Source organism: Phyllobates terribilis, unplaced genomic scaffold (genome assembly GCF_046119375.1).
Source record: "Phyllobates terribilis strain yellow unplaced genomic scaffold, ASM4611937v1 Scaffold_12__6_contigs__length_324123572, whole genome shotgun sequence".
Taxonomy (NCBI): Eukaryota; Metazoa; Chordata; class Amphibia; order Anura; family Dendrobatidae; genus Phyllobates; species Phyllobates terribilis.
The window spans coordinates 159,871,114-159,890,521 of record NW_027362772.1 but is presented as its reverse complement, the minus strand read 5'-3'; the positions used below and the strand labels follow the sequence as shown (position 1 = coordinate 159,890,521).

The 19,408-nt window shown below is 38.6% G+C and overlaps 1 protein-coding gene across 1 annotated transcript in view; it reads left to right on the top strand.

Moving 5' to 3' along the window:
• Positions 1-19,408, top strand: part of LOC141171740 (uncharacterized) — a 199,764-nt gene that overhangs the window by 87,398 nt on the left and 92,958 nt on the right. The window contains exons 53-75 of the mRNA XM_073655384.1: positions 23-125; positions 256-293; positions 2,374-2,476; positions 2,607-2,644; positions 3,378-3,486; positions 3,576-3,674; positions 3,813-3,948; positions 4,695-4,731; positions 4,785-4,856; positions 4,951-5,056; positions 5,120-5,133; positions 7,862-7,964; positions 9,897-9,943; positions 9,992-10,044; positions 11,921-12,056; positions 12,250-12,258; positions 12,715-12,814; positions 12,923-13,018; positions 14,117-14,167; positions 14,349-14,429; positions 16,485-16,513; positions 16,714-16,782; positions 16,902-16,916. Of these exons, the coding sequence (XP_073511485.1) occupies positions 23-125; positions 256-293; positions 2,374-2,476; positions 2,607-2,644; positions 3,378-3,486; positions 3,576-3,674; positions 3,813-3,948; positions 4,695-4,731; positions 4,785-4,856; positions 4,951-5,056; positions 5,120-5,133; positions 7,862-7,964; positions 9,897-9,943; positions 9,992-10,044; positions 11,921-12,056; positions 12,250-12,258; positions 12,715-12,814; positions 12,923-13,018; positions 14,117-14,167; positions 14,349-14,429; positions 16,485-16,513; positions 16,714-16,782; positions 16,902-16,916 (1,644 nt within the window). The remainder of the gene's footprint in view (positions 1-22; positions 126-255; positions 294-2,373; positions 2,477-2,606; positions 2,645-3,377; positions 3,487-3,575; positions 3,675-3,812; positions 3,949-4,694; positions 4,732-4,784; positions 4,857-4,950; positions 5,057-5,119; positions 5,134-7,861; positions 7,965-9,896; positions 9,944-9,991; positions 10,045-11,920; positions 12,057-12,249; positions 12,259-12,714; positions 12,815-12,922; positions 13,019-14,116; positions 14,168-14,348; positions 14,430-16,484; positions 16,514-16,713; positions 16,783-16,901; positions 16,917-19,408) is intronic.

Sequence of the window (19,408 nt, the reverse complement as noted above, 5' to 3'; positions counted from 1 at the left end):
TGTTTATTCTGCTCCAATGTAGCCATGTAGGAATGTTATCTGCAAAACATATTCATGCGCCGATGGAGAATATCCTCAAGAAGTCCCCTCATCAGACCCCTGCTGCCCAAAATATGTCTGCACTCGTAAGTATACTATAAGGGCTGTATGTGGTGTTTGCCATTGATTTCAGAAATGATTTCATATTTGTACATTCCATAAGCATCATAATAAAAAATAATTAACAATGAGTTAATTCTGATTATGTCTTTTCAGCAATTCTTCCTCCAGTCACCACTCAACCTCCTACCAAGGTAAAAACGTATTATTTTTTGTTAAAATTCATCATTCATAATAATATTTCTCTTTTTTTATGAAAATAAAATAAATAAGTGCTGACATTTTCTCGCAGGGGATTAAACCAATAAATATTGTTGATTTTTTTGATATTTTCCGTTTTCAACAGCTCACCTTTATTTTTGCTATTTAGACTGGGTCATGGTCTACAGAGTCATTTCAGATTCATTTGGGGGTGTGAAATTTAATCACAGATGACAGCTGTCCTGTACTGTTGGAGGTCTAGATAGTGCAAGAAAGTAACACTATATAAATGGAAAAGGTTCATCAAGCAAGATCCCTTGTCACCAGGGGCATGCAGGGGTTGCAGTCGACCTTAAGACCATGACTCTAGGGAAGGGGATGTCAAACTTAAACACACAGAGGGCCAAAATGAAAAACTTGGACAAAGTTGCGGGCCAAACAATATACAGTATAATGGGCCTCACATAGTCCTCCATATAGAATAATGGACCCCACATAGTTCTCAATGCAGAATAATGGGCCCCACATAGTCCTCCATACAGAATAATGGGCCCCACATAGTCCTCTATACAGAATAATGGGCCCCACATAGTGCTCCATACAGAATTATGGGCCCCACATAGTCCTCCATACTGTATAATGGGCCCCACATAGTCCTCCATACAGAATAATGGGCCCCACATAGTCCTCCATACAGAATAATGGGCCCCACATAGTCCTCCATGCAGAATAGTGGCCCCATTTAGGCCTCCATACAGAATAATGGGCCCAACATAGTCCTCCATATAGAATAATTGGCCCCACATAGTCCTCCATACAGAATAATGGACCCCACATTGTCCTCCGCCATACAGAATAATGGGCCCCACATAGTCCTCTATACAGTATAATGGGCCTCACGTAGTCCTCCATACAGAATAATGGGCCCCACATAGTCCTCCACACAGAATAATGGCCCCACATAGTCCTCCATACAGAATAATGGACCCCACATAGTCCTCTATACAGTATAATGGGGCCCACATAGTCCTCCATACAGAATAATGGGCCTCACATAGTCCTCTATACAGTATAATGAGGCCCACATAGTCCTCCATACAGAATAATGGGCCCCACATAGTCCTCCACACAGAATAATGGCCCCACATAGTCCTCCATACAGAATAATGGACCCCACATAGTCCTCTATACAGTATAATGGGGCCCACATAGACCTCCATATAGAATAATGGGCCCCACATAGTCCTTTATACAGAATAATGGGCCCCACATAGTCCTCCATACAGAATAATGGGCCCCACATAGTCCTCCACCATACAGAATAAAGGCCCCACATAGTGGTAGAAGTTCTGGTGTCGCTGGCCAAATATAACCATCATGCGGGCCAGATTGGCCCACGGGCCAGAGTTTGACACGCATGGTCTAGGGAGTTCCAAAAAGCCCCTTTGTCCCATCGTAAAAGACCAATACTAAACCTGTGATAGTTGGGCCCCACGTGGTGATTCTACATTGGGTCCCAAGAGCTTCAAATGGGTCTACTGCTTGTATACTTTCCAGTCTCCAGATTTTCTAGGCAGGGTTTTTCATAAATGAGAAGATTGGGTCATCTGTTCTCTTTTTATTACTTTTATACATAATACTCTATCTAGTTCCAAATTGCAAAAGCATTCCTCAGTAATTATGCTTTTATGTTGATGGCCTATCCTTAGGATCAGTCTTCAACATCTGATTTGTGGGGGTGCAATTTCTGGCACCACCGGTGATTAGCTGTACTCGGTGGCAGCAGCAACTTGACGTACTTAGGTGCTGAGCTGCGTATCACAGCTCTGTGAATTGTATGGTGACCATGGTCGAGTACTGCACATCCACCTCCTATTGGGTTTAATAGAGGGTAGATATGCAGTACCCAGCCTCGGCTACTACACTGATACCAACCAGCCCTGTTTCATCAACAATAGAGGTAAAATTTATAATATGGGTCATCACATATGGAGACTACACGTGTGTCTTTCTAAGTTTATAGATTATATTCGTCAGATTATCTGACATTATGTTTATTCTGCTCCAATGTAGTCATGTAGCGATGTTGAATGCAAAATAGAACCATGTGCTGATGGAGAATATCTTCAAGAAGTCCCCTCAACAGACCCCTGCTGCCAAAAATATGTCTGCGTTCGTAAGTACACTACAAGGGCTGTATATGTTGTTTGTCATTCTTTTCCCAAATTATTTCAGACTTGTACATTACATAAGCATTATAATAAAAATGAATTAACATTGAGTTAATTCTGATTTTGTCTTTACAGCAATTTCTTCTCCAGCCACCACAGGACCTCCTACCGTGGTAAAAAAAACATATATTATTTTTATTAAAATTCATAATTTATAATATTTCTTTATTTTCTTTTACCTTGTTTTTGTGAAAAGAAAATACATAAATGTTGAAATTTTCTCACAGGGCATTAAACCAAAAAAATGCTGCTGACATTTTTTATTTTTAACAGCTCACTTTTATTTTTGCTGTTTAGACTGGGTCATGGTCTGCAGAGTCATTTCAGATTAAATTGAGGGTGTGGAATTTAATGATAGATGACAGCTCTCCTGTACTGTTGGAGGTCTAGATAGGGCAAGGAAGTATCACTCTATACATGGAAAAGGTTCATCAGGCAAGGTCTCTTGTCATCAAGGGGTGTACAGTGGTTGCAGTTGACCTGGAGATACTTACGTAATATCTTACAATCAACAAAAACTTTTCCATTCCTCAAAATTTCAACCATAAATTAACTTATCTCTTTAGTTTAGAATATACACATAACAGATACACAATCACAACTTGTACTTGTTGGATGGAGATCCTGATTTGTGCTTTGGCGCTCCTTAGAAAGGTCCATGGATTCTAAGTGATATATAAAGTGCATGCCTTAACATTGAAATGCCTCAACACCAAGAGGGAAAAGTCATGGAATTCTGGAAATCACAGGATGGATAGACATGTTAATGATATGGAAAATAAGCAATTGTGTATCTTTGAGTATTCACCATTCTTTTCCATAATATTATGTGTGTATGAATTTTAGGAGCCATGCAGAAATGTCGTCTGTGAGCCACCAGTGAAATGTACTAAGAATGGTGCTGACCTCGCAGAAATACCATGGGATAATATATGCTGCCCACGCTATGAGTGTCGTAAGTTTTTCTAGACTTCAGATCTGCTCCTTCTACCTCACACTGATAACGTGCACTGTGCTCACCAATCAATGCATTGTCTTTTTCAGAATGCCAGGTAATCTGCGATCCTCTACCAATTTGTCGAGATTCAAGTCCACCATTAAGAATTGGAGACCCCAACGTTGACTGTTGTCCAGCATATGAGTGTGAGTACCTATGGAAAGAGCCATCAACTGGGTTGTTAGCCAACGTAACGGTGCACAATGAGCCTTACTGCAAAGTTTGAGCTCAGATGTTTAGATTGAAAGTATAAAAATAATGAATTACGTTTGGTTCTTTGACAGGTATCGAGACACCTCCGACAACTCCACCCATCAAATGTGCCGGTGTCGACTGTCCTACGACAGTCTGTACAGGAGATGGCAACTTAGTGGAAGTGCCCTCAGAAGATCCATGCTGCCAGGCATACGAGTGCAGTAAGCTTTTTTTCTACCTATCTATCTATCTATCTATATATCTATCTATCGATCTATCTAATATCTATCTATCCCATATCTATCTATATATATCATATCTATCAATCTATCTATCTATTATCTATCTATCACCTATTATCTATATATCTATCTATTATCTATTTATCATCAATCTATTTATCTCTCATATCTATCATCAATCTATCTATCTATTATCTATCTATCATCTATCTATCTATCATCTATCTATCTAGCACCTATTATCTATCTAGCTATCTATCTATTATCTATCTATCTATCACCTATTATCTATCTATCTATTATCTATCTATCTATCACCTATTATCTATCTATTATCTATTAGCTATCTAATATCACCTATTATCTATCACCAATTAGCTATCTATCTATTATCTATCTATCTATCTATCTATCTATATATCACCTATTATCTATCTATTATCTTTCTATCTATTATCTATCTATCTATCACCTATCATCTATCTAACTATCTATCTATCTATATATCTATCATCTATCTATCTGTCATCTATCTATCTACAAAATACATGTAAATAAAAGGGAACCTGACAGATGATTCATGAAGTCCAAACCGCGGGCAGCATGAATGGCAGCCTGGCTTCATAATTGCAGCCAAGTATATTGTTCTATGAAATGCTCCAGCATTTCAGAGAAAATATACTTTTAAGATCTGGCCAGTGACCATAGCAAGAGACCAAACTAGTCCAGCACCGCCCTTGGCCGCTTCTTCCCAGCATCACTACAGGTGATTGGCAGGTCTCTCCCTATGTGCACATGTGAGAGAGACCTGCCAATTAGTTGCAGCAGCGCTGGGAAGAACCGGCCTTGCTCAGCAACCAACTAGTTGTGGTCACTGGCTGGATGTTCAAAGTATGTTTTTTCTGAAGGACTGCAGTATTTCCTACAATGATATACAATACTTGGCTGTAATCGTGAACCATACTCTGATTCATGCTTCCTCCAGTTTGAGCAGCTTGAATTGCCTGATAGGTCCCTTTTAAATGATCCAAAGAGATATATAGAGGAAGATCACTGTCCTATACTTTGGCATCCTCAAAACATCTTGAAAGGTTAAATTACTGTATTGTACCTACTTTTCTTTTAAAAAAGTTTTTCTTTCTTTTTTTTTCCAGTTTACCCTGAACCCGTAAGTAAATTACTAAATATCAAATATGTGATATATTGCTTGGCTTAATCATGGGGCCCAAATTCCTTAAAAATAGGTTTCTAAATAATTTTAGTAATTTTGTAGGGCTATGCTTACTTTGGAAAGTGTAAAAAAAAAGTAATAAATGGTGTTGCAAAATGCAGCACATTTATTTATTTATTTAAACCTTTATATATACAACCCCTGGCAAAAATTATGGAATCACCGGGCTCGGAGGATGTTCATTCAGTTGTTTAATGTTGTTGAAAAAAAGCAGATCGCAGACATGGCACAAAACTAAAGTCATTTCAAATGGCAACTTTATGGCTTTAAGAAACACTAAAAGAAATCAAGGTAAAAAATGTGATACTCAGTAAGGGAAAATTTTTTCAGACCAAGCAGAGGGAAAAAATTATGGAATCACTCAATTCTGAAGAAAAAATTATGAAATCACCCTGTAATTTTTCATTTCCAAAACTAACACCTGCATCAAATTAGATCTGCTCGTTAGTCTGCATCTAAAAAGGAGTGATCACACCTTGGAGAGCTGTTGCACCAAGTGGACTGACAAGAATCATTGCTCCAATAGGAGAGATGTTAATTGAAACAAAGGAGAGGATTATCAAACTCTTAAAGGAAGGTAAATTATCATGCAATGTTGCAAAAGATGTTGGTTGTTCACAGTCAGCTGTGTCTAAAATATGGACCAAATACAAACAACGTGGGAAGGTTGTTAAAGGCAAACATACTGGTAGACCAAGGAAGACATCAAAGTGTCAAGACCGGAAACTTAAAGCAATATGTCTCCAAAACAGGAAATGCACAAAACAAATGAGGAATGAATGGGAGGAAACTGGAGTCAATGTCTGTGACCGAACTGTAAGAAACCACTTAAAGGAAATGGGATTTACATACAGAAAAGCTAAACATAAGCCATCATTAACACCTAAACAGAAAAAACAAGGTTACAATGGGCTAAGGAAAAGCAATCGTGGACTGTGGATGACTGGATGAAAGTCATATTCAGTGATAAATCGCGAATCTGCATTGGGCAAGGTGATGATGCTGGAACTTTTGTTGGTGCCGTTCCAATGAGATTTATAAAGATGAATGCATGAAGAGAACATGCAAATTTCCACAGTCATTGATGATATGGGGCTGTATGTCAGGTAAAGGCACTGGGGAGATGGCTGTCATTACATCTTCAATAAATGCCCAAGTTTACATTGATATTTTGGACAGTTTTTTTTATCCCATCAATTGAAAGGATATTTGGGGATGATGACATCATTTTTCAAGATGATAATGCATCCTGCCATAGAGCAAAACTGTGAAAACATTCCTTGAAAGAAGACACATAAGGTCAATGTCATGGCCTGCAAATAGTCCAGATCTCAATCCAATTTAAAATCTTTGGTGGGAGTTGAAGAAAATGGTCCATGACAAGGCTCCAACCTGCAAAGCTGATCTGGCAACAGCAATCAGAGAAAGTTGGAGCCAGATTGATGAAGAATACTGTTTGTCACTCATTAAGTCCATGCCTCAGAGACTGCAAGCTGTTATTAAAGCCAGAGGTGGTGCAATAAAATACTAGTGATGTATTGGAGTGTTCATTTGTGTGTTTGTTTTTCAAGATTCCATAATTTTTTCCTCAGAATTGAGTGATTCCATAATTTTTTCCCTCTGCTTGGTATGAAAAAAATTACCCTTACTGAGTACCACATTTTTTATCTTGATTTCTTTTAGTGTTTCTTAAAGCCATAAAGTTGCCATTTGAAATGACTTTAGTTTTGTGCCATGTCTGCGATCTGCTTTTTTTCAACAACATTAAACAACTGAATGAACATCCTCCGAGCCCGGTGATTCCATAATTTTTGCCAGGGGTTGTATATATATTTATATATGTGTTAATTTGGGAGAGATCTCTATTCTGGAAACTGATGTCTTTGGGAGCGGTAAAAGGAGCGTCTCTCACTTTGAAGGACCTGGCTCATCCTACATTACATAGAGGATATGCAATGTGTAATACCTAATTTCCCCTTTGGGAGTGCTGAAGAGAAAGTACACACTTACTGCAGTATACAGTTTAGAGTGTGAGCAAAGGAGACAATTTGTGGGTATTAAAATACCCGTCTAACAAATATGGGGATGGTCTAAAGTTTATATTTTTGGGTGCAAACATTATTGTCTGCCAAATATGAAGAATTACCTAACATGACTGGTGATATGTGCCAATATGTGCACCATAAATTCATACTTTCTATGAAACTATTGATGAATCTCCCTCCTCAATTGTGGGTTGATGGGCTTTTTTTTCTGAATGCTTTTGATATATGAATGTAGGAGGACCTGGCTCACACTACATTACATAGAGGATGGACAATGTGCAATACCTTATTTCCCCTTTGGGAGTGCTGTAGAGAAAGTACACCATAAATTATGTGCACCATAAATTCATACATTGATGAATCTCCCTCCTCAATTGTGGGTTGATGATTTTTTTTCTGAATTTTTTTCTGAATGCTTTTGATATATTGTGGTTGATTTACATTTTTTTAATATATTTTTTTTCATATTTATACAGACCCCAACCCCCAATGTAAGTAACATTATATATTACATTTATCTGAGTCTATGTGTAATAATCTGAATATATAAATGGCAAAAAAATGCTTTAGCTCTTTTTTTAGATGAATATTAACAATATTTATTTTTGTAATATTGACAGGTATGTGATGGAGTTACATGTGCCGAATACCAATGCCCTGCTGGCCAGAAGCTCCTTGTGAAGCAAAGTTCAGATGATCCATGCTGTGCTTCCTTTGATTGTGGTAAGTTGAGAGCATTTCCTCACACCCCGGAGCACTGCGTCCCACTCTCGGGCTGAAAACTCCATCATTCCTCGTGGTTTTCAGTGAGAGCACAGATTCTGAGCAGTCACAGACAGTGTAATTGAGATTGATAAGTAGGGAAAGAACAATTTTTTAATAAAATACAGTTGAAACCAGAAGTTTCCATACACTATATAAAAAGACACATCTGCATGTTTTTCTCAATATCTGACATGAAATCAGAATAAACCTTTCCCGTTTTAGGGCAGTTAGGATTACCATAATTTTTAATATTTGCCAAATGCCAGAATAATGAGAGAGAGGGAATGTTTTAAGGCATTTTTATTACTTACTACAAAGTCAAAAGTTTATATACATTTGATTAGTATTTGGTACCATTGCCCTTAAACAGAATGACTTGGGTGAAACGTTTGGGAAATCCTTCCACAAGCTTCTCACAATAGTTGGTCGGAATTTGGGCCCATTCCTCTTGGCAAAACTGGTGTAACTGATACAGGTTTGTAGGTCGCCTTGCTCGCACCTGTCTTTTCAGCTTTGCCCATAAATTTTCAATAGGATTGAGATCAGAGCTCTGTGATGGCCACTCCAAAACATGGACATTATTATCCTTAAGCCACTTTGTTACTATTTTGGCAGTATGCTTCGGGTCATTGTCCATTTGGAAGACCCATTTCCACCCAAGCTTTAACTTCCTGGCTGATGTCTTGAGATGTTGCTTCAGTATTGCCACATAATCTTCTTTTCTCATGATGCCATCTATTTTGTGAAGTGCACCAGTCCCTCCTGCAGCAAAACAACCCCATAACATGATGCTGCCACCCCTGTGTTTCACAGTTGGGATGGTGTTTTTAGGCTTCCAAGCTTCTCCCTTTTTCCTCCAAACGTAACGATGGTCATTATGCCCAAAAAGTTAAATTTTAGTTTCATCAGACCACAGGACATGTCTCTAAAAATTAAGGTCTTTGTTCCTATGTGCATTTGCAAACATTAATCTGGTATTTTTTGTGTCTCTTTTGGAGTAATGGCTTCTTACTGGCAGAGTGGCCTTTCAGCCCATGTTGATACAGTACTTGTTTCACTGTGGATATTGACACAATCTTACCAACTTCCACCATCATCTTCACAAGGTCTTTTGCTTTTTTCCTTGGGTTGATATGTACATGTCAGACCAAAGCACGTTCATCTCTGTAACACAGATCCCGCCTCTTTCCTGAGCGGTATGATGGCTGGACATTCCCATCTTGTTTGTACTTGTGTATAATTGTTTGTGTAGATGAACGAGGCACCTTCAGGTATCTTGAAATTGTACCCAGGGATGAGCCAGACTTGTGCAAGTCTACAATTCTCTTCCTGATATCTTGGCTGATTTCTTTAGACTTTCCCATGATGCTACACAAAGAAGCAGTGTGTTTCAGGTGTGCATTAAAATACATCCACAGGTGTGTCTCTAACTAACTAAGATGTTGCCAAAAACCTATCACAAGCTTCCAAACACATGACATCATCATATGGGCAGTTCAGAATTGTTTAAAGGCATAGTAATCATAGTGTGTGTAACCTTTTGACTTTTACAGTAAGTAATAAAAATGCCTTAAAACATTTTCTCTCTCTCATTATTCTGGCATTTGACAAATGTTAAAAATGATGGTAATTCTAATTGACTTACAACGGGAAAGGTTTATTCTGATTTCATGTCAGATATTGAGAAAAACATGCAGATGTGTCTTTTTATATAGTGGATGTAAACTTCTGATTTCAACTGTATATTACAAAGTTGATTATTTTTGCATGTGCTATTAATTTATGCAAAAATATATAAAATAAACATGTTTTTGGATTGTTAATGTTTTTGGCTAAAAACCAATGTATGGTAAAAAAAGGCAAGGGTTAAGAATCTATTCTATCTTATAGTACCTACAGAAACAACACCTCCTCCTGTATGGACCCCAACACCTGGAGTGAGTATATATAAAATATATACATTCAATTAAATCATTTTCATCTAGCAACTTGTACAACGGAAAGCAAAACCGAAAAAAATTAACTGGAGTATAAGTTGGTATACATGTAATGTGTAGGAGAATGTTTACACTGGCCATTAAACAGACAAAACCTAAAATAGAAACAAAATGAATATACAGTACAGACCAAAAGTTTGGACACATCTTCTCATTTAAAGATTTTTCTGTATTTTCATGACTATGAAAATTGTACATTCACACTGAAGGCATCAAAACTATGTATTAACACATGTGGAATTATATATTTAACAAAAAAGTGTGAAACAACTGAAAATATGTCTTATATTCTAGGTTCTTCAAAGTAGCCACCTTTTGCTTTGATTACTGCTTTGCACACTCTTGGCATTCTCTTGATGAGCTTCAAGAGGTAGTCACCGGAAATGGTCTTCCAACAATCTTGAAGGAGTTCCCAGAGATGCTTAGCATTTGTTGGCCCTTTTGCCTTCACTCTGTAGTCCAGCTCACCCCAAACCATCTCGATTGGGTTCAGGTCTCGTGACTGTGGAGGCCAGGTCATCTGGCGTAGCACCCCATCACTCTCCTTCTTGGTCAAATAGCCCTTACACAGGCTGGAGGTGTGTTTGGGGTCATTGTCCTGTTGAAAAATAATGATGGTCCAACTAAACGCAAACCGGATGGAATAGCATGCCGCTGCAAGATGCTGTGGTAGCCATACTGGTTCAGTATGCCTTCAATTTTGAATAAATCCCCAACAGTGTCACCAGCAAAGCACCCCCACACCATCACACCTCCTCCCCCATGCTTCACGGTGAGAACCAGGCATGTAGAGTCCATCCGCTCACCTTTTCTGCGTCGCACAAAGACACGGTGGTTGGAACCAAAAATCTCAAATTTGGACTCATCAGACCAAAGCACAGATTTCCACTGGTCTAATGTCCATTCCTTGTGTTCTTTAGCCCAAACAAGTCTCTTCTGCGTGTTGCCTGTCCTTAGCAGTGGTTTCCTAGCAGCTATTTTACCATGAAGGCCTGCTGCACAAAGTCTCCTCTTAACAGTTGTTGAAGAGATGTGTCTGCTGCTAGAACTCTGTGTGGCATTGACCTGGTCTCTAATCTGAGCTGCTGTCAACCTGCGATTTCTGAGGCTGGTGACTCGGATAAACTTATCCTCAGAAGCAGAGGTGACTCTTGGTCTTCCTTTCCTGGGGCGGTCCTCATGAGAGCCAGTTTCTTTGTAGCGCTTGATGGTTTTTGCAACTGCACTTGGGGACACTTTCAAAGTTTTCCCAATTTTTCGCACTGACTGACCTTCATTTCTTAAAGTAATGATGCCCACTCGTTTTTCTTTACTTAGCTGCTTTTTTCTTGCCATAATAAAAATTCTAACAGTCTATTCAGTAGGACTATCAGCTGTGTATCCACCAGACTTCTGAACAACACAACTGATGGGCCCAACCCCATTTATAAGGCAAGAAATCCCACTTATTAAACCTGACAGGGCACACCTGTGAAGTGAAAACCATTTCCGGTGACTACCTCTTGAAGCTCATCAAGAGAATGCCAAGAGTGTGCAAAGCAGTCATCAAAGCAAAAGGTGGCTACTTTGAAGAACCTAGAATATAAGACATATTTTCAGTTGTTTCACACTTTTTTGTTAAGTATATAATTCCACATGTGTTAATTCATAGTTTTGATGCCTTCAGTATGAATGTACAATTTTCATAGTCATGAAAATACAGAAAAATCTTTAAATGAGATGGTGTGTACAAACTTTTGGTCTGTACTGTATACCCTGCTTCAAGTAAGTAAAAGCAATAGTGCATATAAATAACATGAAGTACTTAGTGAACACTGTTTTTGATCAAAAAAAGCATGCAAGCCATCCCACCAGCGCCAAGGTGGCCCAGTCGGACGGTCCTAGCCTCTAGTATTAAAACCTTACCATATGTCAAAGTGACGTCAATGTGAATAAGTGTCGAGCAGGACCGGGACCCAACTGTGGACACCCAGCAATGTCCACGTATAAACGTAATGTCCAGCTCAAAGAAAGGGTGGCCAGGAGTGGAAAAAATGGATGCTGGATGTCCACAGTTGGGCTAATTTTTGACACATGGTAATGGTTTAATACTAGAGGTTAGGACTATCCCAACTGGGTCACCTTGACGCTGGTGAGATGGCTTTTACGCTTTTTTTGATCAAAAAGGGTGTTTACTGAGTACCCTATGTTATTTATATGCACTTTTATTTATATCAGAGTATATGTTCATTTTGTTTCTATCTTAGGTTTTGTTTGTACAACTGAAAATGTGATAATCCAGCACATTTTTTTTTCCAACACCGAATTGCAATAAAACTTATACTATCTCTTTAAAATTATAAGTCAAGATATAGCACTTCACCAGATTTCACAATCCAAATTTCATAAAATATTAAATAGCTATGTTAGACCAGATGAGGCCTGTGTACTTACTTTGAAAATCCATGTCAGAATATACTCTGTACATTAAGCATTTTGTGAGTCGATTTTAATATCAGGTAGCAAAATATTCAAAAAAGGATTATGCGGTCATTCTGATATGATGTTTCAAAGTAAGTGCACCTGCCTCCTCAGGTCTACGAGAACTATTTAATAATGTATGCATTTTGGATTTTCAACTCTGGTGACAGATCTCCTTAAGTGATTGCCAGATATTTTTGCCTTTATACATGTTGATTATCTGATGGGACTCATCATTATTTTATTTGTAGAAATGTGACAATGTGGTTTGCCAGACAGCCAATTGTTTCATGACGGGTTCTAAACCAGTTCAAGTATTCTCGGATGGTTGCTGCCCTGAATTTGAATGCGGTAAGTCACTGTACAATATGTCACATTTCACATTGGCATCCAAGAGATATTCACATATTATATTTGTATAGTAGGATTCTTATTGACAGACGTGTTTTTTTTTTACAGAATGTGAGCCTTGCAGCCCCGTCCCTTCTTGTAATGGAAACAAACCAATCATGACAATTGACCCAGAAATGGATTGTTGTCCAAGCTACAGATGCCGTCAGTATTCATTCATTCATTATTACTTTTACTTTTTAAAAAAAGTTTTTTTCTTGAAAATGCCAGGTGCAAGAAGAAAGAACAATGTAATTTATATGAAACACAAACTTTCAATATGCCCTAATCATGCACATAAAAAGTGCTGTAGGACACCGCTTTATGTGCCAGTGCTGACTGCCTCCTAGGGCTCATTTAGTCTGTTTCTTTTTTATGGGTGAGAAAAACGATTCTAGTTTCATTAGTGATTTGGTTCAGATTTTCATCTAAATTTCATCAGTTTTTCTCGAATGTGAAACAAACAATCAAACAAAAAAGTTTTTCCACCTTCACCTATCTAGCACACCGTGAAAAATGGATAGCACTCAGATCTCATTCGAGTAGAGATGAGCGGACCTGTGGAAGTTTGGGTTCTGGTACCCAACCCAAACTTTATTCCAAAGTTTGATCGTGGTACCAGAACAATACCCAACTTAAACCAGAACCCGAATTCCATTGAAAACAATGGAGACCCAAACTTTGGACCTGGAAAAAAACTCTTTCTTTTCCCCTGGAACTCCAACCATTAAAATGGACTTCCGGGAGAAGTTCGTGTTCGGCTTTTTGCACCAGACACTGAATATCTGGCACAGTCCCCGAACTTGTAAGTTAGAGTTCGCTCATCTCTATATCCAAGTGTTGTTTGATTTTTTCACGTAATCCATAGACTTGCGTTGCCGATTTTGATTCGACACTTGGATCAATATCAAACTCTGCAATTTTGCCCAGATCTCTCAGTCTGCCAAAAAATTGGACATGTAAACTGCCTTACAGGCAATCATCGGTACAAGTGCTAGCCGTCAAAAATATGGTTAGAACTTGTACGTGAAAAATGGACATAACCAAAAAAGATTGTTTGGCTAACTTCACATGACCATAAAAAATCATCTGATTTTCATTCATTCATTCACAAAAAAGGACAATTTTTCATCTGTATTGTCATCAACATGGCCTTTGCTTTTATACATCAGAAGTAAATACAGTTTATAAGACATTGAGAACTGCAATCTGTCCATAAAAATTGGATGCTATACGGTTGATCCAATTTGTTGGACTTGAAAGAAATGACTAGAGCAGTGTTCCCCAAATCTGATCCTCAAGAGAAACCAACAGGTCATGTTTTCAGGATTTCCTTAGTATTGCCAAGGTGATAATTGCATCTTCTGGACAGGCAAGAATTTCATCACCTGGGGAATACTAAGGAAATTCTGAAAACATGACCTGCTGGTGGCTCTTGAGGACCAGAGTAGGGGAACATTGGACTAGAGTATGCTGCAATTTTTTTCCTTGCTAGAACATGGAGTCATCGGAACAGCATGTTCAGTGTTGAATAAGATTGGTCCAAGTCACTGGCTAACAGACAAAAAAGCCCACTGTGCAAGAACAGTACCCGGACCCTTTGCACTCCAATAGCTCATCGTAATGCAAAATTCCACCTTAAAGAAGATGTCTGCAATGCCAACCGTAGAGATCTCCTACAACCTACTGCAGCGCGACTGTCTGCCACCTCTGACACACCCATGTCAGAGAATCTTTTAAGGCATTTTTATTACTTACTGCAAAGTCAAAAGTTTACATGCACCAAGATTACTATGCCTTTAAACAATTCTGGACTGCCCATATGATGATGTCATGTATTTGGAAGCTTCTGAGTTTTTGGCAACATATGAGTTAATTAGAGATCCACCTGTGGATGTATTTTAATGCACACCTGAAACACACTGATTCTTTGTGTAGCATCATGGGAAAGTCTAAAGAAATCAGCCAAGATATCAGGAAGAGAATTGTGGACTTGCACAAGTCTGGCTCATCCTTGGGTACAATTTCAAGATACCTGAAGGTGCCTCGTTCATCTGTACAAACAATTATACGCAAGTACAAATAAAATGGGAATGTCCAGCCTTCATACCGCTCAGGAAGGAGACGGGTTCTGTACCCCAGAGATGAACGTGCTTTGGTCCAACATGTGCATATCAACTCAATTGACAGAAGCAAAAGACCTTGTGAAGATGATGGCGGAAGCTGGTAAGATTGTGTCAATATCCACAGTGAAACAAGAACTGTATCAACATGGGCTGAAAGGCCACTCTGCCAGGAAGAAGCCATTACTCCAAAAGAAACACAAAAAAGGCAGATTAATGTTTGCAGATGCACACAGGAACAAAGACCTTAATTTTGGAGACATGTCCTGTGATCTGATGAAACTAAAATTGAACTTTTTGGGCATAATGACCATCGTTACGTTTGGAGGAAAAAGGGAGAAGCTTGGTAGCCTAAAAACATCATCCCAACTGTGAAACACATGGTTGGCAGCATCATGTTGTGAGAAAAGAAGATTATGTGGCAATACTGAAGCAACATCTCAAGACATCAGCCAAGAAGTTAAAGCTTGGGTGGAAATGGGTCTTCCAAATGGACAATGACCTGAAGCATACTGCCAAAATGGTAACAAAGTGGCTTAAGGATAACAAAGTCAATGTTTTGGAGTGGCCACTACAAAGCCCTGATCTCAATCCTATTGAAAATTTATGGGCCAAGCTGAAAAGGCAGGTGCGAGCAAGGCGACCTACAAACCTGGATCAGTTACACCAGTTTTGTCAGGAGGAATGGGTCCAAATTCCGACCAAATATTGTGAGAAGCTTGTGGAAGGATATCCCAAAGTTTCACCAAAGTCATTCTGTTTAAGGGCAATGGTAACAAATACTAATGAAATGTAGGTAAGCTTTTGACTTTGCAGTAAGTAATAAAAATGCCTTAAAATATTCTCTCTCTCTCCTTATTCTGGCATTTGGCAAATATAAAAAATTATGGTAATCCTAATTGACCTAAAATGGGAAAGGTTTATTCTGATTTCATGTATTAAGAAAAACATGCAGATGTGTCTTTTTATATAGTGAATGTCAACTTCTAGTTTCAACTGTATGTGGCATACTTAGAGCATGCTGTAATCTGAAAAAATTGCAAAAGACCCAAAAAATGCACCAAAAGTGCTGAAATGCCAAAAAGCAGCAAAGATGCTGCAATATATATATATATATATATATATATATATATATATATATATATATATTTTAAAAAACTTGCATCAATTATGTAGGTGGTGTAATATCAAAAAAAAGAGAATGCATTTATCTGGAATGTCTGAAAGGGGATATTCTATGAATAGCTTTGAATAAGGATAGTGTATAAACGTTTGACAAATGAAGGGATGAGGTTGACATAGTCCAAACTCCATCCACTTTTATGGGACTATGTGAGAAGTAGTGCACGTGTCTCATAGACAGTGTGATAGATTGCTCCATTCACACAGGGGACACAAAATTCCTGTCTTTTAGGATCAGAGGGTGTAGGTAATGAATGTGGGTTGATGGGATAACCCCTTTAACTTAATAAATAATGTCTTTAATATGTTCATTGCTTTTTTTATAGCTGATGAAGCAACACCTCCTCCAAGACCTGTAAGTAAAAATAATTACTTTCTTATTAGTATTTTTGGAGACAATGAATAGTATTCTGTCTGTCTGCAGTCACCACTAGGGGGAGCTTGCTTTATACAATATATACATTAAACTCAATAAAGCATTACTTGTCAATGTTGTATGCCACTGCGTAGTATTGTCTATAGACCTAACAATGACATTGTATATTGACATGACAGAAAGGGGAAAAATGGCAACTTATGTTTCTCTTACATTACTACAATAAGCAAATGATATCTAAAATAAAGGTCTACACTTCATTTTTTCTGTCCAATTATATCCTCTTTGCTGCTAGTAGTAGTTTAACATCCTACTCGACTATGGAAGCTATGTTCTAACTATTGCACTTATTATTTTATTTTTACAGGTACCAACTACTCCGGTAAGATATGTATACAGATATATATATATTTATATCATGACTTAAGTGGACTTGTCCACTTCTGGATATCCCCTTACGTTGCTACATATACTTTCATAGTTTTTTAAGGTTGAAGCTAGATACAAACCTATAACCTAACATGTTGATCCAGAGGAAGGCAAAAATCCCATGAGGCAGATGTTAATTCCTCCATATTAAGGGGAAAAAATCCCCTAATATGGAGAATCAGACCAGTAAAACCAAAGAAATGAGCTGGAACACATGTTGGTAAAAGTGCAACGTGTAGGAGCATGTTCACACTGTGGCCATTTAACAGACAAAACCTCAGATAACAATAAAATTAGCAAATACACAACAATAACTAAATGAATAAATAGTAATAGTACATGTAAATGACATAGGGTACTTAGTAGACACTATTTTGATTAAAAAAAACATCCAAATATCTGGTATCTAAAAAGGGGGTCTAGCAGTGGTTGCAGTTGACCTGGAGACCTTGAGTCTATGGATTCCCAAAAAGTCCCTTTACCCCATTGGAAAAAAAATATTCTGTTACAGTGGGGGGAAATAAGTATTTGATCCCTTGCTGTTTTTGTAAGTTTGGCCACTGACAAAGACCTGAACAGTCTATAATTTTAAGGGTAGGTTAATGTTAACATTGAGAGATAGAATATCAAAAAAAATCAAGAAAATCACATTGTATAAATTAGATAATTTTTTTGCATTTTGCAGTGAGAAATAAGTATTTGATCCCTCTGGCAAACAACACTTAATGCTTGGTGGCAAAACTCTTGTTGGCAAGCACAGCAGTCAGACGGTTTTTGTAGTTGATGATGAGGGTTCGCACATGTCAGGAGGAATTTTGGTCCACTCCTCTTTGCAGATCATCTCTAAATCATTAAGATTTTGAGGCTGTCACTTGGAACTCGGAGCTTCAACTCCTTCCATAAGTTTTCTATGGGATTAAGGTCTGGAGACTGGCTAGGCCACTCCATGACCTCACTGTGCTTCTTTTTGAGCCACTTCTTTGTTGCCTTGGCTGTATGTTTTGGGTCATTGTCTTGCTGGAAGACCCAGCCACGACACTTCTTCAATGCTCTTACTGAGGGAAGGAGGTTGTTGGCCAAAATCTTGCTATACAAGACCCCATCAATCTTCCCTTCAGTACGGTGCAGTCGTCATGTCCCCTTTGAAGAAAAGCACACCCAAAGTATAATGTTTCCCCCACCATGCTTCACGGTTGGGACGATGTTCTTAGGGTTGTACTCATCCTTCTTCCTCCAAGCACGGCTAGTTGAGTTAATGCCAAAAAGCTCAATTTTTGTCTCCTCTGACCACAGCACCTTCTCCCAATAACTCACAGAATCATCCAGGTGTTCATTGGCATACTTTAGAGGGGCCTGCACATGTGCCTTCTTGAGCAGTCGGACCTTGGAGGCACTGCAGGATTTTAAACCTTTAAGACGTAATATGTTACCAGTGCATTTCTTGGTGACTGTGGTACCAGCTGCCTTGAGATCATTAACAAGTTCCCCCCGTGTAATTTTGGGCTGATCTCTCCCCTTCCTCATGATCAAGGATACCCCACGAGGTGAGATTTTGCATGGTGCCCCAGATCGATATCGATTGACAGTCATTTTGTATTTCTTCCATTTTCTTACTATTGCACCAGCAGTTGAGTCCTTCTCACCCAGCGTCTTACTTGTGATTTTACTTGGGATTTTGTAGCCCATTCCAGCTTTGTGCAGGTCTATGATCTCGTCCCTGACATCCTTAGAAAGCTCTTTGGTCTTGCCCATGTTGAAGAGGTTAGAGTCTGACTGATTAATTGAGTCTGTGGACAGGAGTCTTTTATACAGGTGACTATGTAAGACAGCAGTTTTTAAGGCAGTTGATTAGGAGCGTCTAACTGGTCTGTAGCAGCCAGAACTCATAATGGTTTGTAGGGGATCAAATACTTATTTCTCACTGCAAAATGCAAATAAATTATCTAATTTATACAATGTGATTTTCTTGATTTTTTGGGGATATTCTATCTCTCAATGTTAAAATTAATCTACCCTTAAAATTATAGACTGTTCATGTCTTTATCAGTGGGCAAACTCACAAAAACAGCAAGGGATCAAATACTTATTTACCCCACTGTATAACCCTGTGATAGTTGGGCACTCAAGTGGTGATTCTCCATTGGGTCCCAAGAGTTTCAAATTGTGCCAATGCTTGTATACTCTTTAGTCTCCAGATTTTCTAGTTTCTCATAAATGAGAAGATTTCATTTGGACATCTGTTCTATCCAGAGGGCAGATCTGCGGTACCCAGCCTCGGCCACCGCACAGTTGACGCCGCTGTACAGTTTTCCAACTGAACACTTCTGGTAATCGGCACCATGAACAGCTGATCGGTGGTGGTGCTGGGTGTCGCGCTCCCACCTATCACACATTGATGACCTGTCCTAAGGATGAGCCATCAGAGCAAAAGTCCTGGATAAGGCC